At 42.0% G+C, this 12994-nt stretch overlaps 1 protein-coding gene across 1 annotated transcript in view; it reads right to left on the reverse strand.

Moving 5' to 3' along the window:
• Positions 1-11586, reverse strand: part of septin12 (septin 12) — an 81989-nt gene extending 70403 nt beyond the window's left edge. Inside the window, exons 1-2 of the mRNA XM_053651817.1 lie at positions 11346-11586; positions 2533-3831 (exon numbers count right to left, since the gene is read on the reverse strand). Of these exons, the coding sequence (XP_053507792.1) occupies positions 2533-3831; positions 11346-11391 (1345 nt within the window). The 5' untranslated portion in view covers positions 11392-11586. The remainder of the gene's footprint in view (positions 1-2532; positions 3832-11345) is intronic.
• Between the last annotated feature and the right edge of the window lie 1408 nt (positions 11587-12994).

Here is a 12994-nt window from a genome sequence, read left to right on the forward strand (position 1 = left end):
TAGGGAATTAACTCTCCATTATATGTTTCAGTGCAGTTTAATGGTACGTTTAATGGTATAGCTCTCTGTTTAACAAAGGAAAGGGAGGAAAGCCCTTTGGCTAGTTCTTGTTTTCATCCGTTTTTAAAAAAAAGTTTTTTTATTAGGAAGCAAAACATCTTTGAGTCAAAGGAAGTCAGAGTAAAACAACAATTTAGGCAGGGAACATGAATTAGCAAGACGTTTTCATCTTTATGGTCAATCGTAACAAACCGTGATGCATTTTAAAGGCGTGTCAGTAACAGCACTGTATCTCCGTAAACGTAAGCAGATCCTCTTCAAAATACCTTTGAAATGTAGATATAAGTGCAGAGTGGTCTCCTGTATCGAATGCCAGAAAAATCCTTTCTTTTATTTATTTAGGAGTTAGACGACTGAAGTTTGGAAAACCCCTAAGGCACTGCCAGTAACCGATTTTACACTACATGTTTTGTATGCTCACAATGAACAATAGCTGCCTTATAAATCTTAAATGGCTGGATCAGACACTCTCAAAAACCTACAAACTGTCTCTTATTGTCAGAGACCAAGAGTGGTGTAATTAGTAAAACTATCAGAGCAGGTACTATGAAGAGACAGACTGTAAAGCCCAGTGTGATCAACATTCTGGGGTTTGAGCAGCTGGTTAAGGATTTCCACAAACCTCTGCATGACAGAGCAGATAACTGCACTTGTCTCGGAGTTTACATTGTGTCAGGAGTGGCACGAGTAGGGGGGAATGAATAACCTGTTTTTCCATGTTATCACGGGAAGTTGAGGAACATCATCGCATGCTGATAAACAATGGGTGTGAGCGGTTATATTTTTTAAAATAATATATAAATCAACTCATGGAAAAACAAGATGTGGCATTTCCCGTTGGTGCAGCAGAACATCTGCTTGCGTTGCATGCCCAGATATTTAAGCCAAAGAGGAAAACCAAAGATACCACAGAGCAAAACCTCGGGAAACACATGACCCACGGCATGTGGTACACATCACTGACATCTGAGATTGTTTCAGACTGAGAGTTGGAACAAGCACATGTCCACCCATAACCCTACTGCAATCCAGGGACAGCTTTTCCAAGTAGTGTCTAAACCCCCTCCCCTTACCTTCCTTTGATAAATTATCCAAGGCAAACGAAGGCATACCACGAGACCAAATATGTCAAAGTAACTATGTCAAAAAAATTGCTGCCTCAATGTTAGTGTAGTCCTATAAGTTGTTGCAGGATAAACAGCACATGGAGGGTCTGGGGCTACTAAACAATGCCAGGCACTCATACAGATTCAGGAAAACACCCCGTGCCTCCCATTCCAGGAAGGGAGGAGGGAGGGAGGGAGCAAACAAAATGAGAAAGGAAAACACACACCATGTGGGAAAGAAGCACATTTCCTCCTTCGTCCAAGGTGAATGATCTTGCATCCTTTTCTATCCTCCCAATTCATGTTGTCTAATCCCATTTTCAACAAACCTGAAGCAAATCCACACCTCCCACGCATGCTGTTCTAGTTCTAGATAACCTCAGCAAGCTCTCACCGCTGCCTGTATTAACTTTGCCTTTTTACAAGTTTCATGATGCAGCTCTTTGTTAGCACATCTTGTTTTCATCAGCAGCTTTTCAAAGACCCAGATGTCCTGACCCAAGGGATGCTGCCAGGACTGTAATTTTGCGCACTCGGCCGCTATGTCTCTACTCCGCTTCCTTTGATGTTCCTCAGACCATGGCTGAGTTTCAAACAGACAACATATTTATGTCATTCAGACCACAAAGCCGGTAAATTACAGTTTGTTAATGCTTCCGATGGACGTTTTTGAATCTTGCTGATCCCCATGCTGAACAGGGATGTGGGGCGTGGCAAGGCTCAGGATGCACACCTGAGTGGCTGTTCAATAAACAGGCCTGACTCAACAGCCTACGGCGGGATTCTGCTTTGCTGTGGCTGACAGGGTTCCCTGTACAGGATAGGCAGTGATGACAGGCCTCCCTACACTGTTATCACTGTTTGCACTCGGCTATTTGTTGATATGCCAGGAATTCCTCTCTTTCTTTTTGCCTCACACTACTTTTTTTCCTATTCCCCTGCTGGATGGTAAAGAGATGGATAGGAAAAGACAGCTGTGGTGAAAGCAGCACTTGAAGCCCTGCTTCCAGACCTATCCAGCTTTGTTTATTTAACTAATGGTATTCCCTATGAAGGAAATATTTCGCCCTTTAAGTAAATGCTAAGTGCAGGCTCCAAGAATATCATTTGTATTGTGCAAAGGTTAAATAAACACATCATTTAAAAAGTACTTCAACCAAACATTGGTGAAAATGAATGCATGTAAGCATTATGAAAAACAAGATTTAGTCAACCCCAACTAGCTTTTACTCATTGTTAGATTCTGTTTGTCTCCTTTAGAGAATACATCAACCGAATGTGGTCAGTAATAAATAAAAGCTAGTAACCACAAATTAGCATATCTGCTTTAGATAACACTAGCACAAACATTATAAACAAATCATACCTTCTGATCTCTTGAGCTCTTTGCATTGTACTGGTGGAGACTCTCTCTTGATACCATTCCTGAGGGGGGTGACAGAGCTTGGGTGAGGCTTTGGTGCTTTAACCTCCACTCTGGAGAAAGAGGCAATCCTCTGGAGAATGGAACCCACACTGTCTTTGGCCTGAGGCTCATTTTGTGCAGGACTGCTGCTGATGTTCTCCCGTGTGGGTGTAGGCGATGTTGCAGGAGCAATCTGGACCATCTGAGGCTTCGAGACCAGGTTAAAGCGAGGGGTCTGGGCAGGGGACAGCAGGACAGGGGACTCACTTATGTTTGGCACTGGGATGGCTCCTGGAGGGGTGACCAGCTCTCTTTTCTCCATGTTGCAGGGGTGAAGCATGGGTAGATCTGCACTGTCTAAGCTACTGACAGAAGCAGAGGTGCTTTCAGATATAGAAGGGCTGACTGACACTGGGTGAAACCTTGCTGGAGGTTTAGGTGGCGCAGGGCCCTCTGTCTGGGGTCTGACCACAAGGTTGTCGAGATCAAGAGGGAATTTGTTGAGCCGTGCAGGCTCTTTGGTTTTAGGTGGCTGGTGGTTGATGGGTGAATCTTTCCCAACGTGGCCATTGTTCTGGAGACGATATGCATTCCAGGTAACAGCAGAGCTAGGGTATCTTGTTCCCGGGGACACTACACGTCTCATTCCTCCACTCTCGGACATCTGGAGGTCCAACGAGGGCATGGAGCCATGGCTGATACCTAATGGCTCTGTGGGGATCACCAGAGGACCCTCCAGCTCTGAATGGAACATGTTCCCATGGGAGGAAAACTTCTTCAAGGCAGGGCTGCTCAAGCGCTGGGATTTGTACTCACCTACTCCCATGGGACTCTGTGGAGGGCTTGTGTAGGAGCTCATTTTGGAAGAGGCTTGGTACTCCAGGCTGGAAGAGGAACTGTGAAGGCTATCATTATCACTACCAGGACCCGAAGATGAATTGAAGCCATTTGGGTTGAATTTGTTCTGGAAGGAGGAGGCACGATTGATTCCAGTGTTAGAGGTGATAGTGGGCTTTCCCATGGTGCCTCGGTTAAAGGACAAACTAGACACCATCCTATTCTTTATGGATGGGCTCTGAGCAGGACTGGAGCTGAGACTGATCCTCGAGTGATAAGTGGGGGACATGAGACCGCCTGGACTCCGCACCTCATTAGCTTTGTTGAGGATAGAGCTTGGGCTGATGGGAGATGTGACTGTGGAGGCTGGAGAGAATGTGGGGATTTCATCCACATCATCAATGTCAAAGGATCTCTTCAAGGCTGTGGTGAAAAAAAAAAAACATGCACAAATTAATACCTGCAATATTTCCTTCATATCTTGTTGGAGGTTTATTGTGCAATAGTAGTTCAAACGGTGTTACAATGTTATAAATCAGTTTTATGTTGGCAGCAAATAAACTGTTTTCTGCCACTGCAAAGCGTGAATCATAATTTCCATTAACGATATTTTTTTACATTACATTTGCAAATGACAGGACTTTTTTTCATGATAACGATATTCAGTCCACTCTTGTCTGTGTATGTCGCATTCATTAATTTCTCATTCTGAAATGAAAATGAATTACATGCAGGGAGATAAATATTAGACATAATAAAAAGCTCTTGTACTGCTCCTTTGCTTGTTTTTTTTTTTTATAATTTCAGATTCCGTTTGGGGCTAAAATTACTCTCTTACTGGATGGTACTACTTCCTTGCTGCATGATAAAGAGATGGAGGGGAAAAGACAGCTGTAGTGAAAGCAGCACTTGAAGCCCTAAATCTTAATAAACGATCCTGAATGACCTGTATGTATATCATTAATTACTCGGTAATGGTAATATGGATCAGTGTATGCTTAGCAAATAAAATAAAATATATATTTTTTAAATACCAGCAAGAGTGTGACAGTAAAAGAGGATGCATTTGTAGAATATTTTAATCATTCCAAATTTACTTCTGCATTTGTCATTCCCATTTTTATCATATCTTAAATGAAATTTCCAGAGTGCACACAGAGTTGAGAGAATAGTCTATAGATTTACATATGTACTTCCAGGTCAACTCTGGTCAGGTCAACTTCCTAATTTAGTGTGTGCCAAGAAAAACAAACAATAAAATAAAATTAAAAAGCTGCTCCCGTTTTCGTAATGAATGAACAAACACAATGTTCACTCTAATACTTATTTCCGAAAATGTTTTTTTTATAGAAACTACAAGGTCAATTTGTTTAAACAGACAGCCTAACTAAATATTCCTCTGTCAGATGCATTGTTAAAGGTCGAGTCATAATTACAATGTGGTCTGTTTGATCTCACTTTGAGGCTGCCATGACATCATTGTGTAAAGATAGTTCAGGATTCATGCTAGTTTTGCAAGATACAAAATAAATCACAGTAAAGTAACATGGACCAATCACTTAAAGTGCTATTTTTTTTTTACTACTGCAACAACACAACCATGCTGAGATAAAAATAACAGCCGTGCTAAGACGTATAATAAGTCCTTTATGTTTAGTGTGCTTTGTTAGGCCTCTCATAGATAATCCTGGGGCAGCTGAGACTATTCCTGATGTGCAGAGATTGAAAAAGGAGCCATAAGCCGTATTGTTGATTGGCCAGAGCAAATGGTTTTAAATGAACACGGTACATTTAAACAATTTGAGCAGCACAGTACAGAGTACAGAAAAGCAAGAATAAACACCAGAAAATAAATGCTGAATATGAGTCCCCAGTGTACAGTGGGTCTGAACTGTAAGTCTACACCTGGAGCATGTAAATTGCAGTGACATTGAATAATCCTTTCATTCCAACAGCCTGTGCAACAAACCCCAGCGCAAACACAGCTTTCCAGCCTTTCCCTTCGCAAAGAGTGGACTCCCCGTGCACAAAGAGCCAATTCACGGACGTAGTGGTGTCGCAGGCTGAGAGCTTGGATTACGCCTGCCTTTTGACATGACCCAGAATTCCTTTAGAGGACAATAAGACTGTCCTGGGATCTCTGCAGCAGACGGCATGTGGCTAGAAATATTTTGCATGGGCACCGGATCTACTCAAGGCAACAGCTGAAATGACTCAACAGCTGATGCTTTAAGAGTTTGTGTCTGCGTTTGTGACTGGTACTTTCACTCTTACTTGCTCTCTTTCATCCAGAACAATGAAACCGAATACCCTGATGGCTCACTGGTTAGAAGTTTTGTTGGTCTTTCAGGTGTAGTTATCCAGCACTGTGTAAACGTACCACTATCAGGATAGCGCTATCTTCCATCTTGAGTAACAGTCCTGATTTGGATCACTATATACCAGAGCTGCTGTGGCATTTCTCCCTGTAGGGTGCACTGCCAATTAGAGCCACCGTCAAATCACTAAATCAAATCCCATTTCACAGCCTCCCCTTGTACATCAAGTAAACCACAGCCCCTTTGTTTCAACTCGCCCATCACAAGTCACACAGCTAGAAGAGCTAATCGGATTCCAGCAGTGGGAATGCTTTTGTTCGGCAGACACATGTCTGTCTGTTTGTGGTGGTTACACATACTGTTATTCCCTTCAGGGCTGCAAAGGGCACCATTAATGAGTCTAATAGAGTGCAAGTGAAGACACTGTATATATTCTTAAAGATGGAAAAGTGCATGCTGCTTTAACTAACTGCTTTTTCAAAGAGTGTGAGACTTAAATGGCTCACAGCCCAACAGGCTTCTAACAGATCTCTCTCAGAGTAGCACATGCAAGTGTAAACTTGCACTCCCTTTCGACCAAAAATAAAGAGGAGCTGGTATCAGGTAATTACTGGCACCCTGTCAAAGACTCAGGAAATAATTATGCTGGCAGCCAAGCGCACCATCATTGCCGCTCTGGGCTGCACACTCTCTCACAGGGGCCCGATCCTCCTTGCTTACACGTGGAGAAAATAAATCTTTCTGTACTTGATCAAAATTTCTCACTCCACTCCGTTTTCCGCTCCATGGTATGACTTAGCCCGCTTGACTGAGACACCTCTCTGTGCTTTACCTGCAGAATTGCGATAGACTGGTATAGATGGCATGCTTCCCATAACGTCAAATAGCTCACATTCCATAGTTAAAGGAGTGTCTAACTCTAGTACTGAAGAGCTACAGAACTTAAAAAAGAGTTGAATTCTCAGAAGTGTTCTTCAGTTTGTCACTCTCGCAGAACATTATGACAGATGATTCCCTCCACTGAAGGAGCTCAAAATCTTTCACTATCCAAAGAACCCTTGAGGAACTATCTGGTGAAGCTGCTCTGCCCCAGATCAGATAAATTTGCTGTGGATTACACAATAACACAAATCTCTACACTATTAGATAAAAGGTTTCCTTAAGAGTTCTTCAGTTTATCCCTCTTGGAGAACACTATAACAGAGGGTTTTCCTATGAGAGTGGATTCCAAGTAAAAAACATAACTATCCGAAGAACCCTTGAGAAACCCTTTTATTTTGTCTTCTAGCAAACCAAATTAACACCAAATTAGCCCATGAAAGACTTGGTAATTAGCAAATGAGTGGAATCAGGTGTGGTAAATGAGGTAGAAAGCTAAACAACTGGAACCTGGCAACGTCATGATAGCTGAGTTGCCAAAGAACTATTCTCTAGTTGCCACAAGAGCCACAAGGGTTCCTCAACATTTTTTCAGATTTGTGTGCTTTTTTCAGTCCATGAAAGCTTTGCTAATTAACAAATTAATCGAATCAGGTGTGATAAATGAGGTAGAATGCTAAATGACGGGAATTTGACAACAGTGTGATAGTTTCCAAAGACCTGATCTATGCTGTTGAGCTTATTTGACCCTGGGGGTAAGACCTATCTTATGGTGGGTTAAACTGCATGGGAGAAAAAGCAGATTCCCATCACTCTGCAGTTGGCAGACAGACAGAGCCAATCCCCTTGGTGGTTCCTGACATACGAGGCTTCTCTGCAAAGCCTGTTAAATGCTGGCAAACTGACATGACAAAGTACAGAGCGTGGTGGATTGGGCTGTCATGCACAGCTTTTATGGGAGGTGCCCCAAGGACAGAATCAAAAAGATTCGCTCGCGTTTGTCATGCGTCTGCCTGGCTGGAGAATCATATAGGTATTATATTATGGCACATACTGTTCAACAACTCAGGTCTTTGGTTTGTGTATAAGTACTGCATGCTTCACGTGGAAGGGCCTTGTGTGTAGCTAATGGCTGCCCAAGGGAAGAGCTGCGAGACAGAATCCTGGGGAAATCAAGCAAAAGCGGAGCATGCGGACATCTGGCTATAAACTTGTATGATCCCCAAGAAAGCTGACATTTGTAATCACTTCCATTCCTCATTGCTGACACCAAAGCATGTAATACATTTACACAGGGGCTACATATAACAGATTAATTCCCTATATTGAATGTCAAAACATCTTCCAGTCTTCCAAAAAGTCTGGTCAGCTTGATTTACTACTACTAAACATGCAAAATAGCCACAATTCCTATTATGAAGCGTATGGACGTTGAGCATCTGGGAAGTTCTGGATGCTTCCTACAAACAGAGAGCAGTGAGTTGGCCAGGCATGGAGGGGCATGTCAGGACTTGCGATGGAAGCACCTCTCATCTCTCCCTACCACATTCCTTACAGGTACACACTGACGACCCCTTCGGTACATGGCTCAGGAGACCACCTCTGCTCCAGCACATCTGGAAGTCAAATTCCGAGCCGCTATTTGCAGCACTGCAGCGGTGCAAAAGAAAGGCCAAGGGCTTGCGCCCCCAGGGGCTACAAAAAACTTTCACACTCTTGAAGACTCTGTCACACACACTAAATCCTCTGAAAGACTGTTGACTCTTTCTTTCCTCTTTTTTTTGGCTCTCTGACAAATTGCTCTGAGTTTCCTGATGGGCTAACACAGGAAAGCTGCATTTACATGTTACGTGTGGAGTAACATGTCGAAGAGTGGTAAGCGGGTTCAGAGGTTGAAGGACTAATGGGTAGATTAGCACCAGAGCCCTCTGATGAGAACTTCAATTTCGGGTGTTTATACAAGGTATGATAACCAAACAGCGGCCTTTGAAACTCAGGAAGCATTCATAAATCACTATCATTGACTAAATCCCGAAAAGAGTTTATCTAATCTTATTTTCCCTCAATGACCTTTTTTCGGGGAGACAACAGCTTGGCATGCACTTTGAAGCAGGAGACTGAAGGCAGCTTGCCTAGTCTACAGTGATGAAGAGAGGCAGTTTACCATAATTACCTCTGCAATAGCCCAGCCGTAAACACACATGCTTTCACACACACACACACACACACATACACACCTTTATACTATTTAACCCCTCAAATCTAGTCTAGCTTTACTGGGGCCCCAAAGTCTACCAAAACTTTGTGGTGAGGAATGCATTAACTGAATTGGGGGGGAAAAGGGAGGCCAGTCATGTAACCTCTTTGTTATTTCATGTTTTCAGACCTCTGGGTTAGTGAGCATGTGATCTTTGACCTTTAGGAATTACCAGGTCAGTAGTGCAGCCACTGAAAACATAGAATCTTTACAAACTTAATGTTATGGTCTTCTTAAGCACTGTTTGGATGGGATAGGATTTCTGTTGTAGGGCTTGATCATGATCATGACCATAACGTACAGTATGTAAGGTATATCTGTGTATGCATGAACTCACTAGATGTGTTGCTTCTTTTTTTAAAGTTCTCCATATTTTGTCCTTCTTGGTTTCAGTTTGGAAAATAGTGAGCTCTTCTACTGTAATCTGTTTATACTGAAGAAAAAGTGGTAAACTTCTTTTCCCACAGAATATAACGGGATCTTTAACAATGTCAATTCGGATCAAACATTTAATACCTGGTTTTATTTCTACTGGTCATGTTATAGAAGGTAAAATATGGTGGACTCTTTCCATATGTGTCCACATACATTCCATAAAAAAAGACGGATTTGGATGGCACTAAAATATACCACCAGTGCTACTAGTCTTTAACTAAAAGTGTCTACAGACTTTACTCTCAATTGATCATTTGATGAGGCACACAACTACAAAGACCAACATAAAGGCACTACACAGCTCACCACACATTCCGAAACATTCCACTCATGTGTACAAGATACCGGGGGTCCGTCAAGAGTGAACGAGCGCACTGTATATCCTAGCTCAAGCACCAGCCAGGACACTGGCCCCTTGTTCAAAAGTGACCCCACTCGTCCCGTCTTGAGGTGAAGCTGACAGAACGCAACGCCTCTCTTGTGGCATCTTCGACCACTAATCGCATGGTTTGGGTGTGAGAAGATTGCTAACCAAAACAGAAAGACAGAAAGCCTTTCAACATGGAGCTAAGTGGTGGACATTACAGAAGGTCCTTTTTGACGACTTTACAGTTGTCCCAGTGGATGGTCTTTGAATTACCATTCAAGAATCCCCAGAGCATTCATCAAATTATCTTTCCAGACATGTGTTTATGCAGTCCGGTAAAATGAATCCTATCCGAATAAGTCTTCGGACTTGACAGCACAAACATTTTGCGACCACCAAAATAAGGCATTCAAAGTGTCACGAGAGTAAAGAAGGACCGTAACTATCACCACTCCAGAATCAGAGACTCCATGTCTCCAGTGGCCACAGTGGCATTCCTTGATGTTATTACAACTCTGGGGGGTATGAGAGCTCATCTGATATGTTTGTTTGCTCTGCAAAAGCTTGCTACTTTAACATTCTGCCTGGTTAAGAGTGGCACTTTGTATGCATTTTGCATAAACGTAGCTAAGATAAATGATGAAGAGAAGTCAAGCAAAACTATTACGATGCTTATCACAGTAAACAATTCGGAGGAAAGTCCAGCTTGCTCATGATCACATGATCATGTAATAGTGACGGTGCTGACAGAAATGTGATACTCAACAAGTCTCACAATACACAATGTCGCCAAGAGCAGCATCAGTACACCACTGAGACCCTAAATGAATACTTAGATATTACAAAATTATAATAATGATAATATTATGAGCACGTCAAACCTTTTATTCCAAGGTCTTAACCTTAATTTGTTTATCTCCTCAGATCAGCACCTGTCTAAACACTACAATGTTGAGAGACAGAGCCTATTGTTCTGAGAACCCTGCTGGGTGCTGGTCCATGACGAATATTACTAGGGAAGTTTTCTCTCTCTCTTTTCCACACAAGTGTGTATGTGTGTATGTGTGCGCATGTTGAATCCGAAGGTCCTGAACTGTTCTGAACACAGATCTACGGTTCTAACATGAGGAGGGCTGGTTTATGGGCTCGGGGAGTTAATTACAGTCCCACTCTGGTGGAATGTGTTTCTGCTGAGGCTTCATGGAAAGCTGATCTTTTGTTGTTGTTGTTGTTTTCGCAGTTATAACTTTGAAGACCTAGAAAAGTTGTGTGAACAGCATGAACATTTTCACCCTTGTGAGAACAAGAGCATAGACTGTGCAGAGATTGTTTCCTATCATCAAGATTCAAGCACAGACCACACAAGGCAGATGCAGATGCATGCCATCTATAAACAGTTATTAGTTTAATGAGAGAAAATTAGACTGCTTAATTGCCAGGAAGTCTTTTTTGCAGGCCTAATGGATTCAACAGAATGAAGTTCAGTTAATTACTCCTGAGGAAGGACAGAAATTAATTTCCTACCTAAATAAAAACGAATTTAAAGCACATCCGCTGAAGTTACACACCAGTGTGCATGAACTAATAAGCACTTTATACCATCCATTTGTGCAATTAACATTTAAATGCAAATAGTAAATCAAAATTGAAGTCTTCATTGCATGAAGTGTGCCACACTCACCCTCAAAATCCGACAATATCCCCTCGAGGTGATCATTTACAGACATCCTGATTTTATTCCGCGAAGAAAAATAAATAAATAAAAAGTTTCGCTCCTCAGTTATATAAGCGCAATGACTTTTTTTTGTGCTGAAGTTTACACACTCGCACACACACACTCTCTTCTCTCTGCTCCCGACGCAACAAGAAGAAATATCAAAGTTGCGCTTCTAAGAGACTTCGCCTTACATCCGCGCGCGCCGCTTCCTCTCTGAATTAATGGCTCGGTCGCAAACGAATCGGCTCTTTCTTTAAGGAGTCGTTTGTCGAAGGTGTGTCGAATGAATCGATTCGCGATGGGGGAATAAAGATTCAGGCGTTTTAGTAAAGTTGTGTCGCGATCACGAGAAAATTAAGTCGAGATCATGAGAAAACAAGAAAGAAAAAATTATTCATGCATGGCCGCTTAGGGCTTCCGTATAATCCTGTATTTTTTCTTGTAAATATGCTACAATTGGCAGATGCTTGACTGTAATTATCTTACATTGCATATTGTTAGAAATTAAACTGATTATAGATGAAGCTTTTAGACTAAATGTGATGTTAAATCACAGCAGCTTTAATTACACTTAATATACTTCAAAAATAAGATGATTGTAGTAGGCTAAATGAATCGTAGTGAGTTTACTCCAGTGTACAGGGTTGCCAGATTGGATGTAGTGAATGTTGCTTTACATTTTTGAGAAATAAATCTTGAAGAGTTCGATTCGGTTAAATAGGTTCGTTCTGAAGTATTCGTGCATCAATTTTCTATAGACTACCGCTTATTATACAAGGTCCCGGGGAACCTGGAGTCTATCCCAGGGGCCACTTGGCAGGGTACACCCTGGACGGGGTGCCAATCCATCGCAGGGTACAATCACATACACATTCACACACCCATTCATACACTATGGACACTTTGGACATGCCAATCATGCATGTCAGAGGGAGGAAACCGGAGTACCCGGAGGAAACTCCCGCGGCACAAGGAGAACATGCAAAGTCCGCACACACAGGGTAGCGGCGGAAATCGAACCCCCGACCCTGGAGGTGTGAGGCGGACGTGCAAACCGTGCGCTGGTTCTGAAGAATCGAATCCGTAAAATGAATCGTGGTGAGTTTTCCCCACTTTACATGGTTGCCAGATTGGATTATCCCAATTCCACATGTTGGAACTCTAATTTCTCGAAACTAATCCAATCTTTAATAAACGAAAGTTAAATGCAAAAACACAACAGAATGTCATTATTGTGTAAACATATATATGTAAACATATGTAAACATGTAAATATATTTTTTTCAAGCTAAATCAGTGGGTATTTTTTTTTAAATGACGTCTACCAGTCATTAGGTTTTCCAGCCTGATGGGTTTACAAATAATCCAACATGTAGATAAAACAACCAATTGGGCAACCCCCGTTGGGGCCCAAATCATCCCACCTCTATCCTGAGGCCACACCTGGGAGGAGTTTTTGAAAGAAAAGAAAAGAAAAACTATAACTTAAATAACATCAGCCATGAAGCATCTTGTATAGGATACAGGTACATGTAGGAAATAAAAAAATAATAAATAAATAAATAAATAAAATTATACAGTTTGTGCCACCATTTTTATCATTAATTTTTAAA

The sequence above is a fragment of the Ictalurus furcatus genome, chromosome 2, assembly GCF_023375685.1.
Source record: "Ictalurus furcatus strain D&B chromosome 2, Billie_1.0, whole genome shotgun sequence".
NCBI lineage: Eukaryota > Metazoa > Chordata > Actinopteri > Siluriformes > Ictaluridae > Ictalurus > Ictalurus furcatus.